This window comes from Anopheles aquasalis, chromosome 2 (genome assembly GCF_943734665.1).
Source record: "Anopheles aquasalis chromosome 2, idAnoAquaMG_Q_19, whole genome shotgun sequence".
Classification (NCBI taxonomy): Eukaryota; Metazoa; Arthropoda; class Insecta; order Diptera; family Culicidae; genus Anopheles; species Anopheles aquasalis.
The window spans coordinates 19500001-19527500 of NC_064877.1; the positions used below are offsets into that span (position 1 = coordinate 19500001).

A 27500-nucleotide genomic window follows, 5' to 3' on the forward strand; every position below is an offset into this window, starting at 1 on the left:
GCCGCCCACCTACGGTTGCTGGCCACTTTATGAGCCAATTTGTCTTATCAGGATTCATTTTTCACCCGAGAACTCGCCGACTTTGGCGGCGATAAAAAATGGATTCCAGCGCTCCTCCGGTGGAGTGCATGCTCAACACAAATGTGCGCCCGATGTGCCCCAGTCCCAAGAGTTCAAGCGTTGCACTTTCCACCATTCACCGGAGCGTACTGGTCCGCCATTTTACCGGGAGAGACAGAGAGCGAGAGAGAGTCCCAGAAGTGCCCCATTCCACCCAGGGCGCCAACGACGATAAAGCGTCGTTCAGCGCGTTTTTCAACAAAGCAAACCAGAACAGCAGCAGCACGGTGGGCGCGCGAGCGTGTGTATCGTCATCATGCAAATGTCACAAAACACCCTTCGACTGGTAAACGGGGAGGATCCAGGCGGTGCACAACCTGCACGCTGCCTCTTCCTGGGAAATACTGTTCGCTATTTATGTTTGTATCATTTTCCGCGCCGCTTTTTTTGTTGCTCGTCGCTCCCGCTCCCGCTCGTCGTTGCCGCTCGTCGTGCCACCAACCCATCTCCACATTGTTCCCGCTGTTTGGTGTTCCTTTTTACTTTCTATGAAACATGCAAATGAATTGTACACGTTTTTGTGACAAGTTGCAGCGCTAGATTGCTGTTGGTTGGTTGAAGCAGCCATGGGGGTTCCATGAACAGACACCGAGGCTCACAACCTGCCACAAGCTGGTGCATTGCCTGCGGAAGGGGGATGGTATGCTCGCGGTGCATGTAATAGCACCACCGCACGCTTCCTATGCTTTGCATTTTGAATTTTTCCATTTATCAACCGAAGCCTCTGGTACCAGCCACTAGACTGTGCGCCTGGTCGGATCGTGACTAGTGTCACTATCATGCCTGCAGTTACGGTCCTCCTACGGTAGAGCACAGTTTCTTTTGCCCCACCAGGACACGAAGACCAAGCCTGAAACCAAGATGCTGGAGGGTCCTTTTTACACCGCGGTCCTACATTTTGCGGTTGGACACTTCTCGAGGTGAAAAGGCCTCGGTGTGCGGTATGCGACCGCGTGGCTTACAGATTTATCGTTCCGAAAGTGCCTCCCATTCACCGTTCAATTACTGGTGGGTGCGTGCGAGCGAACCCCCTCCCGAAAGGTATGATGAAGGTATTCCGTGTGATGTCGATGAAGGTATTCCTTACGATGAAGGTATTCCGTGTCATCATGGCATGTAATACATTCCAACGCAGCTGTGCACTCTCACAACATTTCGAGCACTCAAAGCTCTCGACGCTTTTTGAAAGGAATTGGCGTAGCGCGGAGGAAAGCGCTGGGTAATCCAATTAGCAGCACAGCACGGTGCACGATTCGGGCCAGACTCTCTCCTTAGCCTTAAATATCCTGCCAGCTGTCAAGTGATTTTTTAATCCACCCACCCTCCCCCGCTTCGGATTCTCCAGAAAGCCCTGGAAGTGATTATTAATTAGCGGACAATTAAAATGATCCTTTCAGCAAACGGTTCTCCCTCTGCCAGCCGAGGTCGCGTCGATTTGGTCGTCATTTATTAATGCAACCGGCATTTTGTGCCAAAGAGCATCTGGACCAGCCAGACCAGCTCTTGCGATGCAACGCCATGCTACCGATTTTGTGACTCTCCAAGAAATGGCTGGCGAACAAGGAAAGTGATTTTGCAATCCACTCTGGTAGAGCGCCCACTAATCCGATTAAAGGTCCGTCGTGGAGTCGTCTTCGTCGCCGGAGTGGATTGCTGGACGGGGGCTCTAGAGGTTCCGTCGCTAATGGCGTAAGCTGGCGTAGCTTCTTCTTCTCTCTATCCTTTCATCTTTTACCGGTTTGTTGCAATGTCTGAGTGGTGGATCGTGAAGATGCATCCTTTTGATCGTACGATGAACGTTGTCACCAGTTTATCTGCCTCGCCGGTGCTGCTGCTTTTACTCTGCATTCCTCCGGGAATCTGAATTAAATATTCAGTATTGTGCTTGGAGATTACGGAACGGAACGGATTTGGAGCGAAACTCGAAGAACCAGTACCATGCACCAGCTGCCAGCCATTTAGAGGAAAAGATTGCTTAAGCCGAATCGGAATGATTCTTTGGCCACCAGTTGGTCCTAACCCCCACTAAAGCGATCGTCAAACAAATCAGTATCAAAAGGCACGTGCTTAGCTATGCCGTGCGGCTTCACTTTCACTCTCCATTTGCTACGCAGCTGATAATGAGGCTGGCTGACGATGAAAATTCATTGAAAGAATTTAACATTTCCAACGGGGGTTGAAATCATCATCCCCCCCCCCCCTCCCCAAAAATGCGAGTAATGGGAGGGGAGAGGGGAAAAGTTTTCGCTTGAAAAATGCGCCATTCTCGCGGGTCCAACGCGCTCCAACATTCGGGGCCGAAGCCGCACAAATGTTTATGAGTAATGAGCTACCCCGGCGGCCGTTGTGACGTTGGTTCAAAGGGGCGGCAGCGTTGGGCAGTGTTGGGAAAGTTTTTTAACGATGTGTAAATGATCATCGAATAATGCTGCTGGGACTAATCGAGCGCTCTAAGAGGCGATGCAAATTAAGTCAAAGGCCCCCTACGGTCAAAGGCGATTCACTGGATCGCCGTATCATGTTAGATAAAAGATGGCCTCGCAGCAGCAGCAGCAGCAGCAACAGAACGTTTGAGACGATAAAGTTTTATCGCATAATCTTCGAACCATTTACACCCGTAACCGTAAGTCAATAGGCGCGCTGTAGCTTGTTTGTCTTCGCGTTTCTCATCTCATCTGCTTTCTGCAACAAAGATTCTTCGATCTACTTTCACTTTGTACTCACTCAAGGGTTCGCGCACCATTTCCTCGTTTCTCGCAAACGATTCAATGTTACAACTTTTCCTGTCGCCCCAAAATAGCGCCATACGAGCAGCCAAACAACTCTACTGAAACCTTACGCTCAACATTCCTCACCAAAGGGGCTGGCAGAAGCGACAGATTGACAGCGCGCAGTACCGAGCACGCTCGTCACGCCACTCCGGACAGTCGCTCGAGAAGTCGTTTCGTTTAATATTTAACCAACTTCAAAAAAGAAGACACAGCACGAGGCAGCACAACGATACTGTCGCCGTGCAGCAGCGCAAGTCCTCGGCCTCTCGGTCTCGGTCTCTGTTTAATTAACGCTCTGCCCGGACAACGTGGCTGCCGCGCTTTGGCTTTCGCGATGTGTCGTGTGCGCCACGAATTCATCGTGCCATCGTGTTTGTGCCAGCCTTGAGAGTGAGGGATTCTCGGAAGGATTAGTGAAGTTGAAAAGTGACGAAACTTTGTCCACATGCCACCGTGACAGGGGAGGCTCCCAGGACTCTATAGCCGCTACTTTGCTGCTCCATTACACCAAATAATTGCGCCGTGACGGTCCGCCTCGGTTTCGGTCTTGAAACTTGGCTCTTGGCGCGCACTCGTTTGGCACCACTCTAGGTCTAGGCCGTGGTGTCCTTCCGGACCGGAAGCATTCGATGAATGCTGCCACTTTATAAACTTTCAACAAGGATCGTCACTTTAGCGAGCGGGCGTTTTGGGACGCGCCTAGTTTAATATCACCAATCGTCATGCTTTTATTCAATTTAAAGCATTAAAGAGCGGAAGTGGTCCGATGTAATGCAATTCATTTCCATTCGGTATTACATAATTAAACAAATCGAGTTACGGATCTCTTCCCCTTTCTTCGGAAAACTTTCGATTCCACAATCAGAAAACAGCAATCGCCGAAGGCACGGCCACTATCACAACTAGTGAGTACCCAGCGCACAGTCTATCATTGTTCCATTAATCATTGCAACCTTATCGCAACCGGTCGGTCCACAAACAAAGCGAAAGAAGAACCGTAAAACCTTATCAGACTTTGAGGAAGAAAAATTATTCCACATCGCACCGTCGCGCCTCGAACGCCACTGTTTTCCATTTCCGTTCGAAACAAATAGCGAATCACTAGCACGAGGCCAGCCCATCCTCCAGCCAGGCTCCAATGCGCCGTGCTGTCGGTTCAATATCTTCCATCTTCAATAATGGCTTCTTGCAGCAGGAAACGGGGCCGGCAAAAACAGTGCCATCGGATCTGGGAGTGTCTGTTTTGAATAGCAATCGAGCGACCGAGAGAGAGACAGAGAAAGCAAAAACAAGCGGAGGGAGGACATCATCCTCTTCCGTCATTCGGTAGCCTGTTCGAGTTTTTTTGAACGAGAAGACAACATAATTGCCTGGTGAACAGAAACGTGCGGAAAAGAGCGTCCTGGAGCAAGCATCGGAAGCATAACGGACGCTTTGAATTGAAAAGCCTCGTAGCCGTCGACATCTCGTCTACAAATCGATCGAAGTGCATCGTACAGCGGGCGCCGGTTAGTTAGCTCATTCATACAAAAGCTGCCTTTTGTGCCGAGCTGCTGATGCTGCTGAGTCTGTTGTTGTTGCTCCCGGAAGTTAGAGAAGAGAACCGTTGAAGTGTGACCGAGAAACACACTGGATGACACTTTAAGCTCGTGGAAAGACAAACGATGATTGATCGAAAACATGCGGAAGCACAATTGCTGATCCAGCAAAAATGCTTATGCTACAGGTAAACCGACTTATTCAACACCCCAAAATTCCGGTGTGTGTTCGTTTTGTGGATTACCAAAGATGGTGATTAATATAACGAAGCAGCGAGCATTATCTGGCGTCATTCGACGCTCACTCAAGCAGGACAAGTTTCACGAGCGAGTGGATGCTCCCAGCATCACGGGCTGACGGGTAAATCAACATTCGAACGCGCTCCGTAGTCAGCTCAATACGGCTTCATCAGGCCCTGCGCTGAGATAGTGAAGACATTCTTTGGCCCGAAAAAAGCTACAGGAAGTCCTTCAATCACACGACGGGACGGGATGAACCTTGAACCTCTTCTCATTCGACCTCCGCTCAGCTCGAGAGGCACACTCATCGATAGCTCGGGCATTCCACCATTCGGCACGTTCCGTTCGTATTCGAATAACACGTGCCTTCTCGCTCCCCGCGTGGCTCCTATTCCAACTTGGGCTCGAGCGGAACGCGGATCGCATTGAATTATCTCGATGGATGGATTGGTACTCCAGAATCCCCGGAGCTGCTTCCGGGAGCTGCTGCTTCGCTCTGGGCCGCTGGAGAAGGGCCAAAGGAATCTGCCACGCTGGCATTCCAATTTGAACCTTACGGGCACGATTTGCGTCCGGGGATCCTGACTCCTTCTGACATCAAGTGAGAAGACAAATGTTTGAGCAGATAGTCGTCCGCCATTCGCGGTAGTTTCTTGGCTTGGAGTGGAATGCCCAAGCACAGAGGACGACAAGGCATGGTTTGCATAATGCTTCCTTAGGTAAATTCATCTATTTTAAGTTAAACATTCAAAGAGGAGACCGTTAGTATTGCACGGGTAGATAAAGAGTTCTCTTTAAATAACTGCGATTCAGAGTTTTTAAATACTTTTTATCTAAAACATTATCTAAACTCTGGTCTACAACGGAAAGTGGAAAGAAGTTAATTAGACATCCAGTGATCATGTTTTGATTAAACATGTTAACTTCCCCGTTACCAAAAACGCATATTAACGTGACGGACGGACGGACGGGCGTATGATGATGAGGGTTCCAATTATTTGAATATTTTTAACCCCGCACAAAACGCTTCCCTCTGCTGGTGGCTCGAATTTTCCGAAGGCACATCAGCAGGACCTCTCCAACAGTTGTCCTACATTACGCTAGAGAAAGCTGGACCGGAATGCAGTAGAAGCTACTGGCGCACATTATACCGCCCGTCTTGATAAGGGTATCTAATTCAATGATCCCCGCAGGGCATTGCTCGACCGCATTGGACACAATTTAATATGTCTGGACTATCGGACGTATCATTAAACCAGCCCAGCCAAGCCGAGCCCGATCGAGATGGTTTGAAGATTCCTCATCAGATGGGCCACAAAATGGAAGCCATTTTTTTGGTTTTTTTTTGTGATAAACTTTTTGGAAACCAGCTGTCCTTGTCGGTTCTTGATGCGCAAATCTACTCAAACTGTCAAACGCCCATCCATCATCATTGTGTGATGAGGGAATTTCAAAATGTCAAAATATTTCAAAATGTTTTCGGCGGAGGGGAGAAAGGACTCCATCCTGATCAGTGTGCGTGCCATGCAATCACAGCCTGGCACCAGCCAGCGTCCATCTTCCCGGGGAGCAGGGGGGCTGACGTGAAAAATGACGTCTTTATGTGGTTGTTTTGCTAGAAGCCACCCCGGGGCGATGGAGAGGACTCGGGGGGTCTCAGATCTTAAAGCTGACCTCATCGACGATCCGGCTGGTCCACGGGACTGGACACATTGGATAAACGATGGCAGCTACCTGGCACTTCCGATTAGCCAATTCAACTTTCGGCTTCACGGCACACTGGCCCCTCGGGAGGAGCTGGCGTGTGGCCGCCTGGGCTCCGGAAGAAGAAGGAAGCCATTTATCAAACCACCTGAACCGTTTTATTAGCGAAGGCAGGCATGCATCCATCACCTTTCGCCCCCCTCTCTCCCTATTCTCTCTCTCTCTCTCCATGGGCCCCAAGGGGGCGACTGACGGCCAGAGGACTTCCTGGTTTTATGACTTGCCCGCTTTGACCAGTTTCGTCCTTCTTTCTGGATGGACTCTGGGCGCAGTCGTGTGTCGGCGTTGGCTCAACTTTGACACCGTCTTCGACTGCCCCGACGAGGATCCGAGGCCGTTCACTTGTTGTTGTTGCTACGTCTTCTTTCCCTTCACATAATTACCCACCGTTTCGTGGCTCGTGCTTGAATTATGAAGCCCATCCGAACAAAAGCGAGTGCTTCTCCCGGGGAAGGATTTGGTGTTGGGATTATCGTTGTCACCCTCTTCAGCGGACGAATTTATAGCGAAATTAATTAACTGACTAATGTGGCTCTGGCTGCGGTGCGCAGATTGTGTTTTGTCTGCGCCTGGGGTTCCCACTCTACGTGGCCCTTCGATGAAACCTTTGCAGGAGCGAAGGAGCTATTGGGTGCGTCTGGCTAATCTTGTTAATTACAATTTATGTGACAACTTGGAAGCAAGTCGTTCCGGAGGCGGAGACCACGATGGTGGTGGTGGTGGTGGTGGTCTACAAATTGATTGGACACGTGGTCGACAGGGATGTGTGCGCGCGTGCTTTGCTAACTTACACTAACTTGCGATAAATCAATCGCCCGAGGCCACGTCGACGACCATGCTGTGTTTTTGGTTGGAAGTAAACAATGTTTCCCCTGATTTAACAACTCCAGGACCGCCTGGAGAACAACACCAACGACCACACAGCACTCGGTGATGCACCAAAACAAATCATTGCACTTGCGGCACCCGCCCCCCGGTTTGGGGAAGAGAGATTACACATCCAAAAGATGCAACAGAACAGTATCTCCTATTTAGGGCACTGCGGCGGTACCTCTACCACACGCCACAACATGACAGATGATGGTGTGTTGTGTCCGTAGATTCGTCCGCTAAGTGCATTTGTTGCTGAGTCCGTTGGTTTCAGGTTCTGGTTCCAACCAGAACGCAGCAAACCTTGGGCAACGCACCCGGTAGAACGACAAGAGACATCCCTGTCTGTGTCCGTGTGATGTCGCCTTTCACCAAAAATGTCCTCCGAGAGAGTCCGAAAGAACTCTCCGGTCCCGTCGAGGACGTGCATGTGCGCGTTGAAACGATTTGCCATCCTGACATTGTGTGGCGTAATTTATGAGGTGGAAATGTGATTTGCCCAGCGCCATCTCCTCGAGCGCGTCTCTGGGTGTGCTCCACGTCGTTTCATGCAGCTCACACGTCGTGCTGGTGGTACAGTTTTCCTTCGAAGGACCTTCGTGTCAGTCGTTGCCCGTGCTCTTGGTTTTGTCGTCGACGTTGATGCACCCGCTTCAGAGATTGTTGAATTAAAATGCATAGCCAGTGTGACGCTTGAGTGGTGTTTCGCTTTCGCCTGCGGTGCGCCCGGTGACGACAGGCGACGACAATACGTGGCCCCGGGGCAGCGAGCGATCTTGCGCTGAGCGCTTTCGCACCTTCGTCGGCGTCGTCGTCATCGTCGCAAGCGCTTTATGATTTACCGTTGTTTCCCAACGTGTCGTGTGATTCAGCTTTTTTGATTAGTTTTTGTGTTGATTTCTTCGTTTCACTCGCTGGAGTTTGAGGAATGGAAGGAGAGAAAAAAAAACCCGTTGGTCGCGGTCTGCAACATGCACATAACATTCTGCTAGCCAGACTGCTCATCTGGCTTCGCATTTCCATGATATTACTCGTGGCGCTTACAAGCTCTCTTGTGTGCCGTGGTCCTCCTTGATGCGTAAGGTTGCTATGAGAGTAGCTTTGCTTTAAGGACTGCCAAAATGAGGTTGAAATAAAGCTGTTGTCGTGGCCGAGCATGGCTTTCTTAACGATCGAAGTTGCTCTAATATGAATTTCCTCGGTTCGATTATAAGGCACTAATATGATCCTTTTTCATTAATTCTTTTATTTTTTATTTTTGACATGTGTTAAGAGTTGCAAAAAGAAGTTGCTATCGTGCCCGTTCATCTTGACAATGTCAACATTAAGAAGCATCCGTAATAAACCACATTCACGCCCGGATCCTCGGTCATGTTCGGTCAAAAAACATTCCACCACCAACGAAGACCGATTGATGTCGTCGAGCGAACGTAGAGCAACACCAAATTTGTAGCGACGTGCGAGATGATCCAACATTCGAAGAATTTGGGCAAAGGATTCACGCGCGAGGGGGGCCGCTGATTAGAATTTAGCCCCGGGGGTGGGAGGGATTGGAGGACGGATTGTTAATTTGGTTCGCGCAAAATTAATTGGAAGCTCTGGCCCAAGGATACGCACGTGAGGATGTGCGGGATTCAATTTCGTGATTTCCTCGCGCCCGAAACGCCCCGAGAGGAAATCGAATTCCGAGAAGGAATTCCGCAATCAGCGCGCTTGTTTACCCCCTTGTGTGTGCCCGCTGACCCGGAAGGAGCAGGGCCGAGCCCCGGCTGACAATTGGAAAACAGAATCGGCAACGGCAACGGCGATGGCGACGTCGTTACCATTTAGCAGTTGTCATTAGGATGTATCGTCGAGCCCAAGCGTTGTTCCTCTCATCGCCCGGGTGCGGAAAAGGACCTTCCAACCACATCTTGGAGCTAGTTTTCGGAACCGAACCGGGCTTTCTTCGTCTTTTTGTGTCCTGGGATTAATTTCAATCAACAACTGTCCGCCGTCCCTCCAATCATGCCACTCGCTCGACCAAGCTGCTGTTGTTTGATGTGTTCCAAAGGGCAGGTCCTGCGGCAGACACACGAAATGAATCTCGTCTTTCGTCTCCAAGAATGTGGAGTGCGTACTCAGCAACTTTTGTTTCCACAAAACCCCAGAGCCACCTTTTCTTGCCTCGAAGACCTACTCGGCCCCTCCATCCGCCGCCCCGTGTGCCAGCACTATCTTCGCCAGCATTCCTTGGGTAACCTTTTCCTCAAAATCCTCCCATCGTTCGTCTCCCTCGTCAAAAAGCGAACAACAATCGACCATCGACCGTCATCGTCGTCGTCCAACGTCCCTCCGATTTGTCGTACGATTTAAATGGATTCCAGCGAATTGGTTTGCTCTGGTGAGCCCTGGTACGACCAGCCTAGGCGCGTCCGAATGCCGTGACGTTCCGAAATCGAAACAGAATGTCTTGGCATCGTGGGCCGAAGAAGTGGATGGGAATTCTAAGGAATCTTGTCCTCGCTAGCAACACTGGTCGTCCTTTTGCCCGTCCGGTCAGGTGAACAGAAGGCATTTCGCTGTTCCATTGATTTTAATGACCAGTGATCCGACTAATCGGGCATGTTTTCTCGTTGTTATTGTTAGGGTGTGTACCTGAGGGTACGTGCCTTCAATTGTTGAGGATGATCTTATATCTGCGTTCTGCCATTTCCCATTGAAGCACCATTGGCATGACATTGGCCTTCTTTTGTTGGTGGAACAACCAGCAGATGGGTCCACCATTGGAAACTTTGTGCAGAAAACGACGTAATGGTAGCTTAGCACCACCTCCACCAATGCGTCAGCTGTTCTGAGAGGTTCTACCGCCTCGCCCCCCCCCGGAACGAATTATATGCTGCGGAAACGCTTTGGCCTTAATTTCAGTTTAAGTATCTGCAATTCGTTTACGAGTTTCACCCCCGTTTTCATTCTCTTCCACAGCCCTGCAGTATTACCTTTAACAGCCACGCGCTCGAGTTGAAATGTCTCTCTTTCTATCTCGCCCTTTTTTTCACCAGAGTTTTTGAAACGAGAAATTCCCTTCAGCCTGCGTGGCCAGTTGGGCCATTCCCGGGGTACCAGTTGAAACCATTTTAATTTTACTAATGGTGGTAATTATTTTGCCATTTATCTTGCCACCCCGTTTTTGACCATTGCGAACGCCAACATTGGTGGCAGCTTGAAGTAGAAGGAAATCGCAAACACAGAATGCTCGTTCTTCTCCGATTTAGGCTTCGTCTCTCACATCTTAATAGATTAGATTGTTTTCCAGCAGAAAACGGGCGAACCATACACCGAGCTAAACGAATCAAGCACCAAACGTTTCAACGCGACGATGATTTAGACAAAATCAATCTGACACAACAATTCATCCCGTTGACATTTCTTCGTTGAGACAACGGGCGATCGTGCGAACGTAGAGATTGTTATTCAAAGCACACGACGCTTGATTGATGAGTTTAAGGTACGCCCTGGCAGGTGACAGTGACTCCTTCGTGTGCTAATTCTCTGCCACCGCTGCCATTACTCCGCCCGTTCCGCGACAGTTGGCAGTTTTAGGGTTCGGAGGATTTTTGGGGAAAGCAAAATTCCACCCGAAAGACAATTCTCACCACGCAGCTACAGGCAGCAGTAGCAGACGCAACAGCGACCTTCCAAACACCCAATGCCAACCAATGGCAATGAAAATGTAAAGGGACGCTGTTCAAAAAGCACTTACCGGAATTATTTACGCCACTTGGGACTTTGATGGGGTTTGGTGGGCCGAGAGGGGGGCCATTTTTTAACTCATTTTATGTTGGCTCAAAGGCTGGCGTACTTAGCGAGCATTTCAATGAGATGTGCAACTCGTGGTGTGTCGGTGTGCCTGGATGGGATTTGGCCAACTCTCAACAGATGGAAAACAACGAAGAACGAGTGTTCCCCCCGCCTAATGGATGAGAGTTAGCTGGAAGCTGGGTCCCGGGAGTTCCGAGAGGAAAATCAATTCAAAGTTTCCCAACCCCCCGTTGACCGTTTCAGTGCCGATGGCTACCGATTCTCTCCCTCCCCAGCTCTCCCCGTGGAGTATAACTTTAAAACAACCGTCCAAACGGTCCGAACGTCCGAGTTTCGCTCTCTCTTTTTTTCTCTCCCTAGCTTATTCCCTAGAAACCCGTGTTGAACTCCAAAAGTTCTCCCGAAATTGAATATTGATCTCGAGGATGTGATCGTTGGCTGCTCGCCTCCCCTAGCGAGAAGGTCAGGGGGGGGGGGGGTGAAAAGAGGAGTCCACGTTGTGAGTCACGAGAGTTATGAAATGAATGCTTCTCAATTGCAGTTCACGTTTACTGTGCTGCCTCCCAAAAAGGATGAAATAAATAACCTCTTTTGAAACAACTTTTGGTAACGAAAGAGAAGGAGTGGATTGGGGAGGGAACGTGGGTGGTCAAACCACGAGCAAAGGGTTTTACCATTTGAGGTGCAAAGATTAAAAAACTTTTTCGCGCATCGTGCTCCAGTCTCGAAAGGTTTCACTAACCACCAAACAATGGGCTGACTGAGCGGGAATGTATACATATAGAAGGGAGTTATGATCGGTAAGACCTTTGCCGTGTGGTTTTGTATATTGATAAAGTTATCGTTCGCTGCGCCACTGAATCTGATCCTCGAGATGGTTATTACTTCTCTAGCAACCAACTCAGACAACACAAGGGAAATGCCATCTTGAGAGCGACCAAAGGAGCTTCTAGTCTTCCAAGGCATCCAAGGTCCCAAGTGCTTCAAATTGTTTAAACTTTTCCTAAGATGAATGTCTAGAGTGTGCTTCGATAAATCATATCCATTACATGGTAATGGACTCGAGAGAATAGCACAAACATGGCTTCGAATGTGTCTTTTCCATCCAAGAGAAAAGCCTCCCAACCGTCATAAAACACACAATGGACTTCTCGCTGAGATGAACTCTCAGCCAACAGCAGCACCACAAAGCAGCAGCAGCAAAAGGACAACACTTTAAAGTGCCGCGAATCAAGATAGCAGAAGACGAGTGGAAAGTTTAATGCTACAATGTTGTTACAGTTGTTCGCAAAGTGACTCAAGAAAGAAAAAGCGAACGAAACGGGTAAAACAACGCCATTAACCGGACCATAATGTCCGTGGACCGGTGTCCGGGCTGCCCGCATGTCACTAGCAAAGATCCACCGACGATCAAGCGGCAGCATTGCAGCACACGAAATCCACTTCAAGTTGAGCGGACTCGGGGTTCAATCTGGTGGCGTCACTGGAGTAACCGATAAGGCAAGTTGCAGGCGGTTTCGTCTCCACACAAGGGCCACCTTACCCTCGGGCTGTGTCCGCGCTGGTATGTAATAATACTGTTACCATCCTCAACCAACCTGCCCCCGTTGTTTCCTTTCCGGCAAACATTCCGACATCGCTCTAGACACTAACTAAACAAGGCTTCCGGGGGGCAACTTCACGATCTTCACGATACCGTCATCGTCGTCGTCGTCGTCTTCGCTGTCATCGCAGCAAGTGCACTTAGTCATAACAAGGGCCAGCATCCTGGTCCCTTTTACTACAAGAGAGTGTCCTCCTGTCATTCCCTTGCCAGGCCTCAATGACAAGGTGAAGCAGCTTTAAGGGTTAAGTGTGCTTTTAAAGCGCCAGATTGGCCTCTATCTGCCAAGTTCCCCGCCCGGCCGTGCCTTGCCTTGCCACCGAATGGAAAAGCCGAGCAAATCCGCAAACTCTTGCGATGCGGTCGCTGGTATGCAGGAAATGCCCGGGCTGGCCGGTAACTAACATCGGTGTCCTTAGGTGTCAGCTGCAGACCCACAACCGCTGTCAGTCTGCAACGAGCTAGGGATGGAGCATCTTCCGGAGGCTAAACTTTTGCGTTCCGTTGTCCATCTTCAGCTTCTTCACCTTCTTGCTCTCGAAAGATGCCACCGCACGGCACGCAAAGCCCGCATCCGGATCGATGTAACGCTGTGTAGCGCTTGGGCACACTTACCGGAACCAGAAATCGGCGCACTTCCGCCAGCGCGTATGCGATGCGGGCGTGCGCTTCCGCCGGTGCCGTGTACGTCGAGATTTCCACGTGCAGATCCTCCGATAGATGGGCGTACCGTGGGTCACCACTCAGTCGTAGTTCCTCCTCCTGCCGGTGGCACCAGGTCGAATGAAGAAAGTTAATAATCGATACAATATGCGTTCGGGATCGTCCCGTCGTCCGCCTTGGCTGTCGCTTACCTTCTTTCGGTCGCGCATCGACCCTTTGCCCAGGACCGCCATTTTGCACATCGTTTCCTCCTGCAGCCGCTTCAGTGAGTTGCCTTTCGGACCGAGAAGTTTGCCGACAAAGTTGAACTGTGTCAGGGAGAGATAGAGAGAGAGACCGTGATTTGATGAGGATTGTGAAGAAGGACTCGGTGGCTCTTAACGAATCGAGCTCGAGCTGGACAGTTTAGAGGCACGCAACGACGGCTATTGATTCGAAATTGATCCATTTTCGATCAAGCAAAGCACCAACATACCTTTGGATGGTCTCTCACAGGAACTTGCACCCGTACCGCAATCTTGATCGGTCTGTCTCGTGTGATATCCAGCATCTTCTTCTTCTCGTGCACCACTGTCGGTGATCCTGTGGAACCAGAAGAGCAGAGAAAAAAAGGCACATTGTAAAGGATCGTTCTGGAAACAAATTGAAATCTCCATCCCGATTACGTCGATGGCGTCCGTTCATCTTCAGCCATCGCCATCAACCTAATGCCATTTGCTCCTTCTCCTGTTAGTTATGCTTCATTACATTGCGTGCGCTCGCGGCGTTCAATGCGATTTCAAGTCATTATCCTTTATGTGCCTCCCGCCCGGATGAGCCCCGAAACCGAAGGCCAATCGACCGAAGCAGCAACCCCCCCGTTACTTAATGGAGGCTGGATAATTTTCACATCCTTTCTTATTAGAATGTAACCCCGTACCATACCCGGTACGCTGACCGGAAAAGGTTCGTGGCCTGGCCGTTCTCATTCCTCGGATTCGCGCTGATTGATATTCATCACTTGGCTTTCAGCGGAATAACGGAAAACAACGAGCCACCGACCATCGAAGGAGGCAAAGAAAAGGGAACGTGACGGTTTTCTTTTTGGGGAATATTTCATCCTCAAACCGAGACCGCGTTCGGTCTATTTCCCTCCTCTTACCACGCCGCTCGCCCTGAAAACCATAACGAGCGGCCGGTGAAAAATAGTCCTCGTTAATTTACGTAACGTGCGCAGAATGGTAATGGTTGGCCAATGGTTGGCCTCACGCCGCACCGCCCCTCGGTCTATCTTCAAAATCCAAACAAATGCATCACGGAAGAGGCTTCACGAGGATCTGTTCCGGAGAATGGTGTTCATCATTTTGTTACCCGCACAAGAAATAAGAGAAACTGTAACCAATAAATTCAAATAACATCTTGCTCTTGCGACAAAAACCTCATCAACATAAAAAAAACGGAACTGGCGTTGGCGTCCATCTCATCTACAGCCACCCCCGGAGAGAAACATGCTACTACACGCAGCGTGGCACACACGTGGAGTGCCATTTAACCTTTCGCCAGCTGTACTCCCGAGAGAAGGAGGAGCAGAAGACAAGCGACCGCAAAACCGACTCCATACCACTGTGCCGCGCAAAAAGGCCCAAGACATATGGTCCGGGGATTGGCTCGGTTTATCGATTTGCATTTTACGCTCGGATGAGCAGCAGCAGCGGTGGCCGGGCGACGGCGCAATAAGATTTGGAACTTCATTCGGCATTCCTTGAGCCAGATGTGCAGGAGAAGGAAGGGGACCATTGGGTGGTGGTGAGCAGGGATATATATGACACGAATTCGTCTTTCGGTAACGAGGAGCACAGGTAACCGTTGCGCCACTGCGGCCACGATTTCTTCTTGTGCTCTTCTGCTTCTAACAGCTTGCGAGGGGCTCAAGGAAAAAGGAGGCTAGGAGTTACACCATTTACCCGCGTGAAGAATCCGCGTTCACAAGGAATGTGTTGTTCGCCTCGTTTTTTTTTTCTATCGTGCAAAATGTAAAATACCTGAAGCACTCGCGCGCGCACACACCGTTTGTCTTGTAGCCCTTTTTTTGTTGGAAGCTGTTGCCCAAGTGAATTCGGAAGAACCGCTGCGTCTTCAAGCCTCGACTTCATCGAGCGTTACGCAAAACGTCGTGCGGTGTCGGTGATGCTTTACTTTACCGTGTGCGAGGGGCAGTATTTGATGGAGGTAAATATTGGAAGCCCTTTTTTACGACTTCAAGTTTGCAACAAATGTGGCTCTCCAGTGAGCCGTGGTTAAAAATAACATTTGCACCCAACGCGGCTAAGAACGAAGAATATTGATTCCTAGGCTGGTGACGTACGACCACGTGATACGGCACGAGCAGAAGTGATGTCGTATCGTAGCTCCAGTCAGGCTGCCTGACTGATAACTCAACCGAGAGCTTAGCTGGAAAAGTCCAAAGCAACCAGGAGCTGTAGCAGTCTGACGTTTATCTCTTTTACCGCGTTTCACGTGATTTTCGCTTCCATGGCGCTGGTTGTCTTTGGAGGTCTCCGAAAATCGGATCAATTTGTTCACGCTGCGGCTCACCTCAGCTCGCGTTGACAACAGTTTTGGGCGCTTTTGTGGATTTATGCATCGATAAAATCCGGAACCCGTGGGCACGTGTGACGCGTTGACGGGTTGCCGATGTTTGCGCGATGCTACGCTACCTGAAACACGTCCCGGAACGTGCCTCGATCTACCCTGGGTTGGTGTGAACGCATTTCGTGACTTTCGTAGCCGTGGTGCGGTGTCACGAAATCGACAACTGAATCAGCAGCACGCCCGTTCGTGGTTTCGATAAGGAGTTGACAGTCAGTGAAAGAAAAGGGAAATGTGGTTCTTGAGTGGAGGGAATGTGAGCAATCCACACATCTTGGGAAGCGCGATTGATTTTTCAAATCGGATGATAATGCTTTTTGAGGATACTAATTGATGTTTTTTTGGCGAATCCTAGTGAGTGGTGAGAGTTAAATGCAAATGAACACGTATTTCTTGTATTTCTCTTTCAAAAACTTGCTAAAAACGAACTCTCGTAAGTGTTGAATTTTAAAAAACACTTTTCCTTTGATGAGGAGGATTTCTTTTACAATTTCTACAATGCTGCTTTTATTATTCTTTTGGCAGTTCATGCTGCTCTGTTAACAAAGATCAAGATCCTAAGATGCTGTTTTAAATCTTTAATTTTTCTATCAGCACGCAACTTGTAGAAGGTACCCAATGAGCTCTATACCAAGCTTTATGGTTCTAAAACGACCACCAAAAATATGAACAATCTCAACTCTTTATCCTAACGAGATCAACCGAACTAAATGAATGGAATATAGGAAGAACATACTACCGCCATTCAATGGTTACAACAATCAACAACTACAAACTAAATAAGCCAAAAAGCTTACAGATTTCCACTACTTTATTTCAATGTCACTTCTGAGATCAAACCGCAGCCCTAGTCGTTCTTTGAATCCTTAAGTTTCTACCTTTAGAATCTACCTTTAGTTTCGAAACAGAATTCCACTATTCATCTGCAATACAATAAGCGAAATAGATTTAAAATTGCTTCGTTTTCAGTGTTGATTCTTACGCCTGATAACAGCAAGAAGGACATGAAGACCAGTTTTCAATTAACAGTGGTTTAACCTGCCATTGAAGGCATCAATTTTGATCAAACAATGTTGAGAATTTTCATCATCAATCCAATACAATTTTGTTGTGATGCTGCTCCATCAATACCGACCGACTGCCTTACAGCACTGTTAACCTTCGTGAACTCCACTCCCAGACGTGATACGGTGGCGTAACGACGAAACAAATGAGGAACGTATTCAAACCAGACATCCCCTTCCCGTCCCACTTTGCATCAGCGTTTTCCACTCGAAACGACCAATCGAAATCTAAATTGAATGATGACAGCATTCCGTTTGGTGCAAAAAAATAACAAAATCAAAAAAACAGCCATCTGTCCGACCACCGTTTACCGTATTCGATGACGATGCGCATCGATCACGTGGTTGCCTCGGGGACCGGGGCCTCGAATCACGGAGCATTCCTGGAAAGCAAGCAAAGAACCAAATCCAACCAAAAAAAAGAAAAGAACAAACACGAACTCGCACGCACGCACACGACTGCGACTCCTGTGAAGTCAAATCGATCCAGTGGCAAGTTGTGGGGGGGGGCGGGAATTGGAAATGAAATCTACCGAAAATGCCACCCATTCCCACCCACCCGCCCGAACATCGACAAATCGACAGAACGAACGAAATGGAAATCGACTAGCCACGATTGTTCGTTCGTTCGATCGGAGAATGGCCGATGGGCATGTGAGCTCCCAGACGCACCGAGGGTGGTTCACCCTTTCTGTCTGCTAACCATAACGCACACACATGGTCACACCGACACAAAGTCAATCGTCCTGACCGGTCTACCACCGGTGGAACAGTGGAATGCTCCGATTGGTTTGACATTTCCGTTTCCAACCCCTTAGACCGAACAAACGCGCCCACCAACGACCACCGGAGAGCACCCGGAAACAAAATGTATGCATAACGAACGCCGGACTGTGCGAGTTCCTCACGAGATCGGCCAGAACCTCACGGGTTCGGTTCGGATTCCATTTTCCCTCCGGCTATGTAAACGATTTGCTCCCCGTACTAGTTATTGCATTTTATTTTCAAGCGAGTTCGATCGGATGAACACATTTCAAAGGACGATACGGCCTGGCCATACCTGGTTGCCTTTCTGCTCCTGCTCGCTTTACACCCGGTAAGACCATTCGGTTACGATGATACGAATCGAAAGGCACACTAGCCGTTTTGTTTGAGAAAATTTAAATAACCGAATGGAGGTGATTTTGCATAACGCATAACTACCCGCCTCGCCTCCCCAGAACAAAAACCACACTCTACACTCGACCAGTTACTTAATCGGAAATGGGCTGCAAAACATTCGATCGGTAGTCGGCTGAAAACATGGCAATCAATAAAGTTTACACGTATCAATTTGCCGGTAAATCTTGCGACCGCCATCAGCAGCAGCAGCAGCAGCAGCAGCACCAACCACGGCAACGGGATCCATTTTTCATGTCCCTCCCAGCGGGGGCTTTCCATAGGAGAAAGTCATATGTTTAGGCATAGCACAGGGGGAGCAAAGGGGGTAACCCCGGATGTGCCGAAGTATCCCTTCCGTTCTACCCTTCCGGTCGGCTGAGTAACCGGCAATCATCGTCGATGAGCAGCAGGAGCAGGACCTCTCCGGAAATGGACTCTCGGTGCCGTACAAGAGGACAGCAGAGAGATAGCGATAGGACCCTTTTCATCGAACTACCCCGTCGCCCAAGGGCTTTCGTGGGGGTGATGGGGGAGAGGGAGTGAAGTTTCCCGAAAGTGAAATTCGTCGGTTGGTGGAGAAGATGCCACATGAAGAGAGGGCCCAAACGCAGGAGAAGCCAGAGAATCCTGTTATTGGATTAATCAAGGATGGTTATCTGCCATTCCACCCCTCTGGAAAGGGTGGCCAAGAGGGGAGGAAACGAAACACACGAAAGGAAAGAGAGCTTCGAGCCAAAAGTTTTCTTTTGGGGTTGGCCAGAGTCTCTCCTTCATTCTTTTGCCAAAAAAAACAACAACCAGCATCCGACGTCGCGATTGTCCGTAGCTAGAACCTTCCCTCTGCGGGTGGTGGTTCCGCGTTATGTATATTTGGGGTCCATTAAATCCACGTCCAAGGCAGGGCAACCCAGTCCAGTCGATCTTCCAAACGCCATCACCACCACCACCACGAAGCTGGCTGGCCGACTGGCTCGTAAAAACACTTCTTTTATTGGCTTCAAATTGATCCGCGTACCGGTCCGTTACCGGATGTTCCGGAAGCCGACGGTCCGGGTGGTCCATTTGCCATTGGCGAGTGGCTCCTTTTTTCTACGCCACGGTATTGACGGTTGTGTTGTGGGATTGTAATGTTGGCGGAGGGCTTACCGCCGGTTACTCATTCATTCCATGGCGTCGGAGGGTTTTACGATTACACGGCCGATGATGGGAATGATTAGAATAATAATTAATCTCTCTATCTCTCCCCTCGCTCTCTCTCTCTCAGTCTTTCTTTGGCCTATTTCGGGGCGGGTCACGGAGTCTCCGCATAATAAATTTGACCTCTGCGCTGCGAGCGTGAAATATTTTATTGCATATTTCCGGCTGCTGCTACCGTTGAGTGCTTTTATGCTCACGCTCCCTGTTTTCATCCATCAACAAGCCGCGATCGATCGTAAACGAACCAACTCAACAGGCCGGCAATCCCACAGATTCGGTAATTCAGCCGGCGGAATCGATCCGAGGTCAGGCTCTAATCATAGGCGCGCCTCTCGTAGCGTAGCTCTCGATTATCATCAAATAAGCATAAAATTTAAATTGCTATTGATTTTTGGATTTCTGTGATTCCGCTCGTAGCGAACGGAGCGAGAAGCCCCCTTCCCCCCGGTCCGGTGGGATGTATAAATTCAAATCAACGAGCATGATAGCAACTTTGCATTTGAGAGCGAGAGAGAGAGAGAGAAACAGAGTGAGAGAGCGCGTGGTCTTCTTGAGGATGCCAAGGATTACGCAACCATTTTCGAACACAATTTGCCATTTAGCAAGGGCAGTTGCTGGGCTGCTGCGGCTTAATCATTCGCAGGCCACAGGTCCTAATTGCTTCGGTTGAACGGACCCGGTTCACGGGAGAGGGCGCACCCAGTGAGTCTCGCTAGGATTCCCTTTCAGCCATCGAGATGGCTTTGGATGTTATGGCTGGCATGAGGTGTGGACTTTATAGACGAGTTTCTCGAGCGAGCGAGTGTTTTGGTTTGATTTTACGTTGCCTCAAACGCACGATTGTAACTAAGTCACAAGGATCCTGATGATCGACCACAGCACGTGCCACGTGGTATTGCAACTCCTGCACCACCATCGCCTCCATCGCCTGCAACTTATCACCATCAATTAACGATGAGGTTGTTGACGGTACTCTCGAGGAAGAAAGTGCTCCTTGTGCTCTACGAGCACGGGCACACCAGAAGACGCCAGACGCCAGACCACTTTAACCACCGCCACGTCAGCTCGCTCGGATCGTCAGCTGCAACTGCGCGCTGCTGCATCAAATGCTTTGCATTCGCCTCGTAGAGAGACGTAAAGGAAAATGTGGCTGAAGGTGGAGGAAAGTGCACTCACGCGGCCAGCATGGCCGACATAGAAGCGATCGTAATTTGCAAGTTTCGCTAGGCGCTCTCTTCAAAGGTATGATGTGCTGGTCGCCTGGAATGTGGACCGACACTTTGTCCTTGTCAGAACCCCACCCCCGGGGGTGCTGGCCTGAATGTTTGAAAACGAATTGTTATGGAGCCATCGTGGCACCATCGGGGGCCATCTTCTTCCTTCATACGAGGGGCTTGACTTTACGTTTTGCTACATTTTGAATGAGCTCTAAATTGGAGTGTACGGGTGTATGGGTGTGTATGTGTGAAATGCATCTGCATTAACCCCTTTCAACTCCCTCCCTCTCCTTCGGTCAATATAAGAGCTTCGACACTTTGTGGCAGCTGTGCCTAGAGCCGGTGCGGTCCACAGCAACTACCTCGAGCCTCGGGAATGCTAAGAAGTTAAGAAGTTCGGTGCACCCGTTTGGTGCTCATTATCTCAACTCACGAGTGTCAATTTTCACAAGTTTGCTCTGGAATGCCTAAGCACTGGATGGCTTAGGGTTGGCTGGCTTTGCCCAGAGTGGTTACTGGTGAAAGGACTCTTGGGGGGACCTTCAAGCGGAAACCACTCAAGAGAAACAGCGAGCGCTTATAATTTAACATAACTTGTCCTCGTAACTGTGGAAGCCACACAGCAGTTGAGGCATGTGCCCTTCATAATTGCTTGCACTCCGAGCGAGTGCACTTACCGGAACTGCTGCTGTTGCTGTTGCGCGAGGATCGGTCGTCGTGTAGTCCCATGCTGGTTTTCATCATATTATCCATCACGCTCGCTATTTCCATACTAGGCGCTGCACCTGTAACACATTCACTCTTCTTCCTCTCTCCCCTCCTCTCTTCCTGCCTCTCCTACCGCTTCACCCTTCCCTTGGCAGCACTAGAGAGAGCACACGGTTGTACACCTGTTCACGCTGCAGGAAGAAATTAATGTTTAAATTAATTCTTCGGTGGAAACATTGGGTCGTAATGTGTAACCCGCTTTGCAAAAGTTAGTTGGCTTGTCAGAAAGCTTTGTTCACACAGAAAAAGTCCTACAACGACATAGGATAAAGACCCAAAGTCCATTAGAAACTGTTCATTCAGCTCATTGGAATAGTCATAACACACACTGTACGGTCATTCACGTTCAACGAGGTCATGTAGGTATCTGAAAGAAGAGAGAGAGAAAAAAGAAATATGTTAGTTTTCGTTTCTTTCATTTTTCAGAAAATAAAAATCATAATTTTGTATTGAATAAGCCGCACTCAGATTTTAGGATTGAAAACAATAAGAATAACCAACGGCAGAAAGGAACATAGTCACTCTTCATAGTCACTGGAATGTATATTTAATGCAGTCTTAAAGACCTTAAGTACATAATATTCTACCGTTATACTTATATACCGTTGATACTAGAAAGTTTTCCTTGATGAAAAAGCATTTAGCTACTTTCAGGAAGGTTACTAGCGAATTTTCAGTCCTACTAAGTTGAGTTCAGGCCATAGAATAAAGGTTAAACTGTGTTACAGCAATTAGAACTAGCTCGAGCATCAAGTGCCACGCTTACAAGGGCTCTCTAAAACGGTTTATGCGAAACACAAAACACCAGTAGTTTGTATCCTTGAAATCGCTTTTACAAACTCCAACTCACGAAGCTGTGCACAGGGAAGGAAAGGAAAAAAAACTGCTCAGCCTTCTCTCTCCCACTGAAGCCGTATTTATTCGGTCACAAAATAAAATTTCAAACTTTTCACATCGAAAGTTTACGCCTTTATTGCATTGTACTGCACTGTCAGAGGCAGTTAAGCCCACGGACCAGTGAGTGGACGCGGACGCGAGTACGTGGGTGATAGGACGATGCCGCCATCATGAGGTCAAGATGCAGAGACGGCTGATGGTGTCTGATGGCGAGGCGAACAGCAAACGCTCACTTGCAGAACAACTATATGCACTGGGGAAAAGTTAGCCAACAACCGCCCCCCTCGACCACCACTACACCCTTCCGCCTCGACAGTCAAATGTAGCAAAACGTAGCGAGCGAGCGTCGGAGTGTGGCCAAAGTGAGTTGTGTTGCAAACTATTGCAAAACCCCAAGCGGCTCCAAAGCACCGCTGGTGTTGGTGCTCCATTTGCATCGTTTTGCATTGGCGCACGGCGAGCGCGCACTGATGATTCAATTTATCAATGAGGAAGCACAAACTTCGTCAACTTTGTTATCAACTCGCTGTGCTGCTGCTGCTGCTGCTGCTGCGATGCTATAGCCATCGAAGTTCAGGGGATGCAGCATGACCGGGACAGTGTGCTCCCACAGCAGCATAAATTGTGTGGCCAATTCCACAGGAATGTTACCGACAGTAATAAAGTGGACACCGTTACTAGCCGCTGAAAGTAGCAATAGAGAGAAGGAGGGAGATAGAGAAAGAGAAACTACACCTCTCTCTAGCAAAGCTTTGTAGGAATGTGTTTGCATGCGGATTGTGGCAACTGTTTCAACCGGATTGAAACACTCAATTTACGTTCCCTTAACCTTTCAACTACTTAAGCAAACCGCGAACAACTTTCTGAAAAACATCACTCTACGCATTGTGTGTCGGTAAACCCGGAAAAATCACTCCCGATATTGCGAAGGAATGTAACGTAAATAACGCAGAAAAGATTAGCATCGTCCACCAGCATCACCACCATCACCACCACCTCCGAGGGAAGCGTGAGTGGAGCATATTTTTGGCATATTTTTAATAACTGCCTCGAGGAGCGCCAGCACTTCGTTAGGCTTCGTTTGGAATGGGGACGCTGGAGGGTGGTCCATTCATTTCCATCATATCAAATTCCGAGCGAACGAGAGCTTTATCCGGATGATGCTTGGTCGCCCCAGGACCCTTAATCCCTGCGGAATAGAAGTTGACCTGCGGCATGCCAGCGTGAGCGTGAGACAGAGAGCGAAAGAGAGGGAGAACGACGCTGAGATGTGTATTGGTAACCTCGGAGGCTTATCCGCAACATACAAAGCATCAGCATCAGAAACAGCAACAACAAAACAGCATCACCCCACCGGAGGAGGGAGGTCATTCCACCCCCGGCGGGTGCTGGTCATCGAGCCATCGAGGGATGAAGTTTGCTTATGTTTTGTCCATTTTCCAAAGCCAACAACACCACACCTCCTACTGCTCTTCCTTTGGCCACCCCCACACGCAGCAGCAGCAGCAGCAGCCAGTTTGGTGTTTGTGTATTTTCTTTCGTTTCGCCTTCCAATTCCAAACACAACGAAAACGAAACGAAACAACGAAAAAAAAAGCCGTGCTGGAAATGTAGTTGCCGACCAGGGCGGCTTTGACAAATTACTTCCTCGACCGCAACGTTCTGCTGGCTGCCCCGCTTGCCCAACCCCCCTTTCTTATCGATAGCAACGTCCAGGAAACGTCACTCAACGAGTCGCTGGTGATCTCGCCATTTCCAGAGAAAAAGGGCGTTGAAGCAGGCGTCCATTGAGATGCCCTTTTTTTTTTGTTGCCATCTGTGTGGGTACGTGGGTGTCTGTTTGACAGAAAGTGTCTCTCAATTTCTTCCTGGAATTGCGTCCTGGAATGGATGGCGCCACCATGCTGATGGTGGCCAGGATTTGTTTCATTTTACTTCACTCGAAGTAGGAGGCTTCGGCCATCGTCTCGCATTTCCTTTCATCATTCATATTTCACTTTGGGATTCCGGTTCGGGCACGTGGTTTCGCCGAATTTTTGGCAGAAATGTTCAATGAAAACCTGGAGCTCATTGTACTGATGGAATGTACATGGGAAACAAGGGGAAGCCAGGTGGAAACCATAATGCTGGTTCGATTGCATAATGTGCCATCGAATCCATCGATTGTAAAATTGAATTAAGGTAAGAGAGGGAGGGGGTGCTATTGTTAATAGGGGTTTCACAAAGCGGCAATTTTGAATTAAAAGTCTGCTGGAACTTCTTGTTTGTTGATACAATCTTATATTGAACATTCTCTGATGCAAAAAAAAAGCATAAAATTTGTTACGATAAAGAACTTTCGGGGATATATTCTATGTAATTTTATTCTATGCAAAAGTAAGAATTGAAGATTGCTAATATATTTACAATGAAAGTTGTGTTCCAAAAATTGAATAAAGAAACATGTTTCCATCATTTCAACATGCACCACATAATGGAGGCGCCAGGTAGCCGATAAAATTCAGGGGTTTTTAATAAAAATTTAAATCCCTAAAAAAACCAGAGGATCTCGACTTGATTTTTTTAGCAATTTTAAATTTCTATTAAAAATGAATATTTTACCGATTAGTATTTTTTACCGATTACTTGACGCCTCCATCATCGGATTTTGAGCAGCGGAGCTACATCATTTCGTGCTCCCGGTCAGTTTTCTGGTTGTCTTTACCTCTCTGGGCACGGACACCAGCACCGGTTGGGCTTTGGCGGGAAAAGGCAAATTTAGTAAAGCCATGAACCTACAAATTATGTGGTGAAATGGCCCGCGGGCTGGTACTGATACTTTCTTCTGCGGCCCACATGCTAATATGAGTTTGAAACCCCTACTCTAAATGAAACAGTTGTCAAATATGATGCATAGGCTCACACATTCCAATTGCCATCCAATTTGCACTCCGCACAAACTCTAAACCCAAGACTGAATGATTGAAGCACAGCCGGACAGCTTCCCGGTTCGATGGAATGCAGCATTCATGTTGAACAAATTGGATTTTTCATTTTTTAATCTTCATTAATTTGCATTTACATTGCAGCGCTGCGCATGGTCATCGGAAAAATGCAGTTCCCGCTTGGGCACACACAATTCCGAGCATGCGGTGGTGCTTAAGCCCCTTTTTCGTTCGACGAACATCCCCGTTCGACGAACATCGACGGGCTGAAGCTCCGAAATCAGATACAGCGAATGCCATTCAGCTGCGGCACTGGCACCTTTTCACTCCATTTAATCGTTAAATTTTCACCAAATATCTCTCCAGCGATCCAGCAGGCGAGAGAGAGAGAGAGAGAGAGAGAGAGAGAGAGAGAGAGAGAGAGAGAGAGAGAGAGAGAGAAAGAGAGACAGCATGACAGCGCCGTGAATTGGGACACGGGAATTCATAAATGTTGCAGCAAGCCCCTGGCAGGCATTCGTTATTTGTTATTGTTTCTCGTTTCGTGTTAATTCATTATTTTCATGGAAATGCTCTTGCTGGGGGAGAGTAGCTGGATGGTACGGCCACCAGCATACCAGTGACACCGTATCGACCATCGTCCGGCCATCCAAACTGCTAGCCAGAACACGAAATGCAGTTGAAGCTTCGAGGGATCGCCGTCCAGCCATTCGTTCGCCAACCAGCGCGGTCGCTGTCGTCATCATCCTGCCGGTGGGGATTACCACGTGGGTCATCATTTGACTTTTGTCCGCGGTCCGTGGGCACGAAAACCCGGTTCAAAAAAGGGGGAGCAGTCCGTGTCCCCTGGCAACCGGAACAAAGCAAGCTGGAGATGCTTCGTGATTGAATTGTTTAACGAAGTCATCATGCTTTCATGATTCGCCGTTCCGTGCTCCAACCGCGGCCACTGAACCAGAAAACCGTTCTCGTTGATGGTGGCAACCACCACCACCACCACCACCTATTCCCCTTTTGGACGCTTTTGGAGCATGCAAAAACGACTGGTTGACCATTAAATGTGCAATCGTCGTGGTCGTCGTGTTCCTGCAAAGCTGACCAGGTCCCTTGCATTGGTTTTCTGGTTGATTTTTTTTTTTGGGTACGCTGTTGTACCAATTTGCATTTCCCGGAACCCCGGGACTCGTGACTAACGATTACAATCACGCAATCATACGTGCGTGTATGTGTAAGGTGTCCTCCTCCCCGCGAGGGGAACCACAAATTGGAGCGATGAACATGGGAGCATCGTTTGTCCGACCGGACCAAAGACCGTGGATCGGATCCGTGGTAATGAACGGAGCCAAACAAGCAATTTCATTGGGAATTTAATTTCCTCTCCGATTTGCGCTCGCCCTCAGGGCAATTGGAATGTTTTATTCAGTCCGCGAGCACCGCTCGGTTGTGCAGTGCACCATTTGCCGTTTGTAATTCATTTCAATTAAGGATTTGTCGCTGCACAACGGTTTTGAAATGAAATAAGTCAGTATTTGTAATTAATTGATTCGATTCGCGTACAGTAAGCGTTCGCTTTAACCGAACACTAGACGATCGATTATCGTAATCATTTAAACCTTCATCAACTCAAACGCCAATAGACACCACGGCTGCTGCTAGTTTATCAGCGGGAAATTCCCGGAACAGGTCTCGAAACAGTTTCAATGAACTCATTAAGCGTGAACGCACTCCATTTACAGCGAGGCCAACGGGTCGTCTCATCAGTATCAGTGTTCGATGGTCACTGGTCCACACCAGATCTTGCCGCGCCCCAGATCGCGATATATTCTGCGCAACTATTTGCAACACTTGTATTAGGCTCCCGGTCCGTGATGCGCGGAACGTAAAGCAAAACCTCATCAATCACACGCGAACCCTCATCCCCTAGAGGTGGAGCGGGAGTTTGTTCAATACCCAAGCGAGTGCATCGGTATCATCCTTTCGCTTCCAGTGTCAGCATGGCAGCAGTAGCACCACCACCAGCCATTCGATATGTGATCCCCCTTTTCAATGTACAACAAATCCTGCGCCCGGCGCTCAGCGAACCGTCAACCCGAGATACGAGAGCAACGGCCCCAAGAGGACGTCAGCACAGGCCACACAGGTCTCCCGACAGCTGCACTCTTTCTCACCTCTTTCACGCCTCGCGCGACGAGTCGATGCGTCGACAACATTGGGAAAAGGTATAAAATAGCAATTTTCAATTTATATCAATTTTCAACCACCGTTGCCCCCACC

The 27500-nt window shown here is 48.8% G+C and overlaps 1 protein-coding gene across 2 annotated transcripts in view; it reads right to left on the reverse strand.

Moving 5' to 3' along the window:
- LOC126571045 (GATA zinc finger domain-containing protein 5) overlaps positions 1 to 27500 on the reverse strand; it is a 50760-nt gene that overhangs the window by 10348 nt on the left and 12912 nt on the right. For both annotated transcript variants that reach the window (XM_050229267.1, XM_050229266.1), the window contains exons 2-5: positions 21315 to 21536; positions 13846 to 13952; positions 13562 to 13678; positions 13323 to 13469 (exon numbers count right to left, since the gene is read on the reverse strand). In XM_050229267.1, the coding sequence (XP_050085224.1) occupies positions 13323 to 13469; positions 13562 to 13678; positions 13846 to 13952; positions 21315 to 21408 (465 nt within the window). In that variant the 5' untranslated portion in view covers positions 21409 to 21536. The remainder of the gene's footprint in view (positions 1 to 13322; positions 13470 to 13561; positions 13679 to 13845; positions 13953 to 21314; positions 21537 to 27500) is intronic.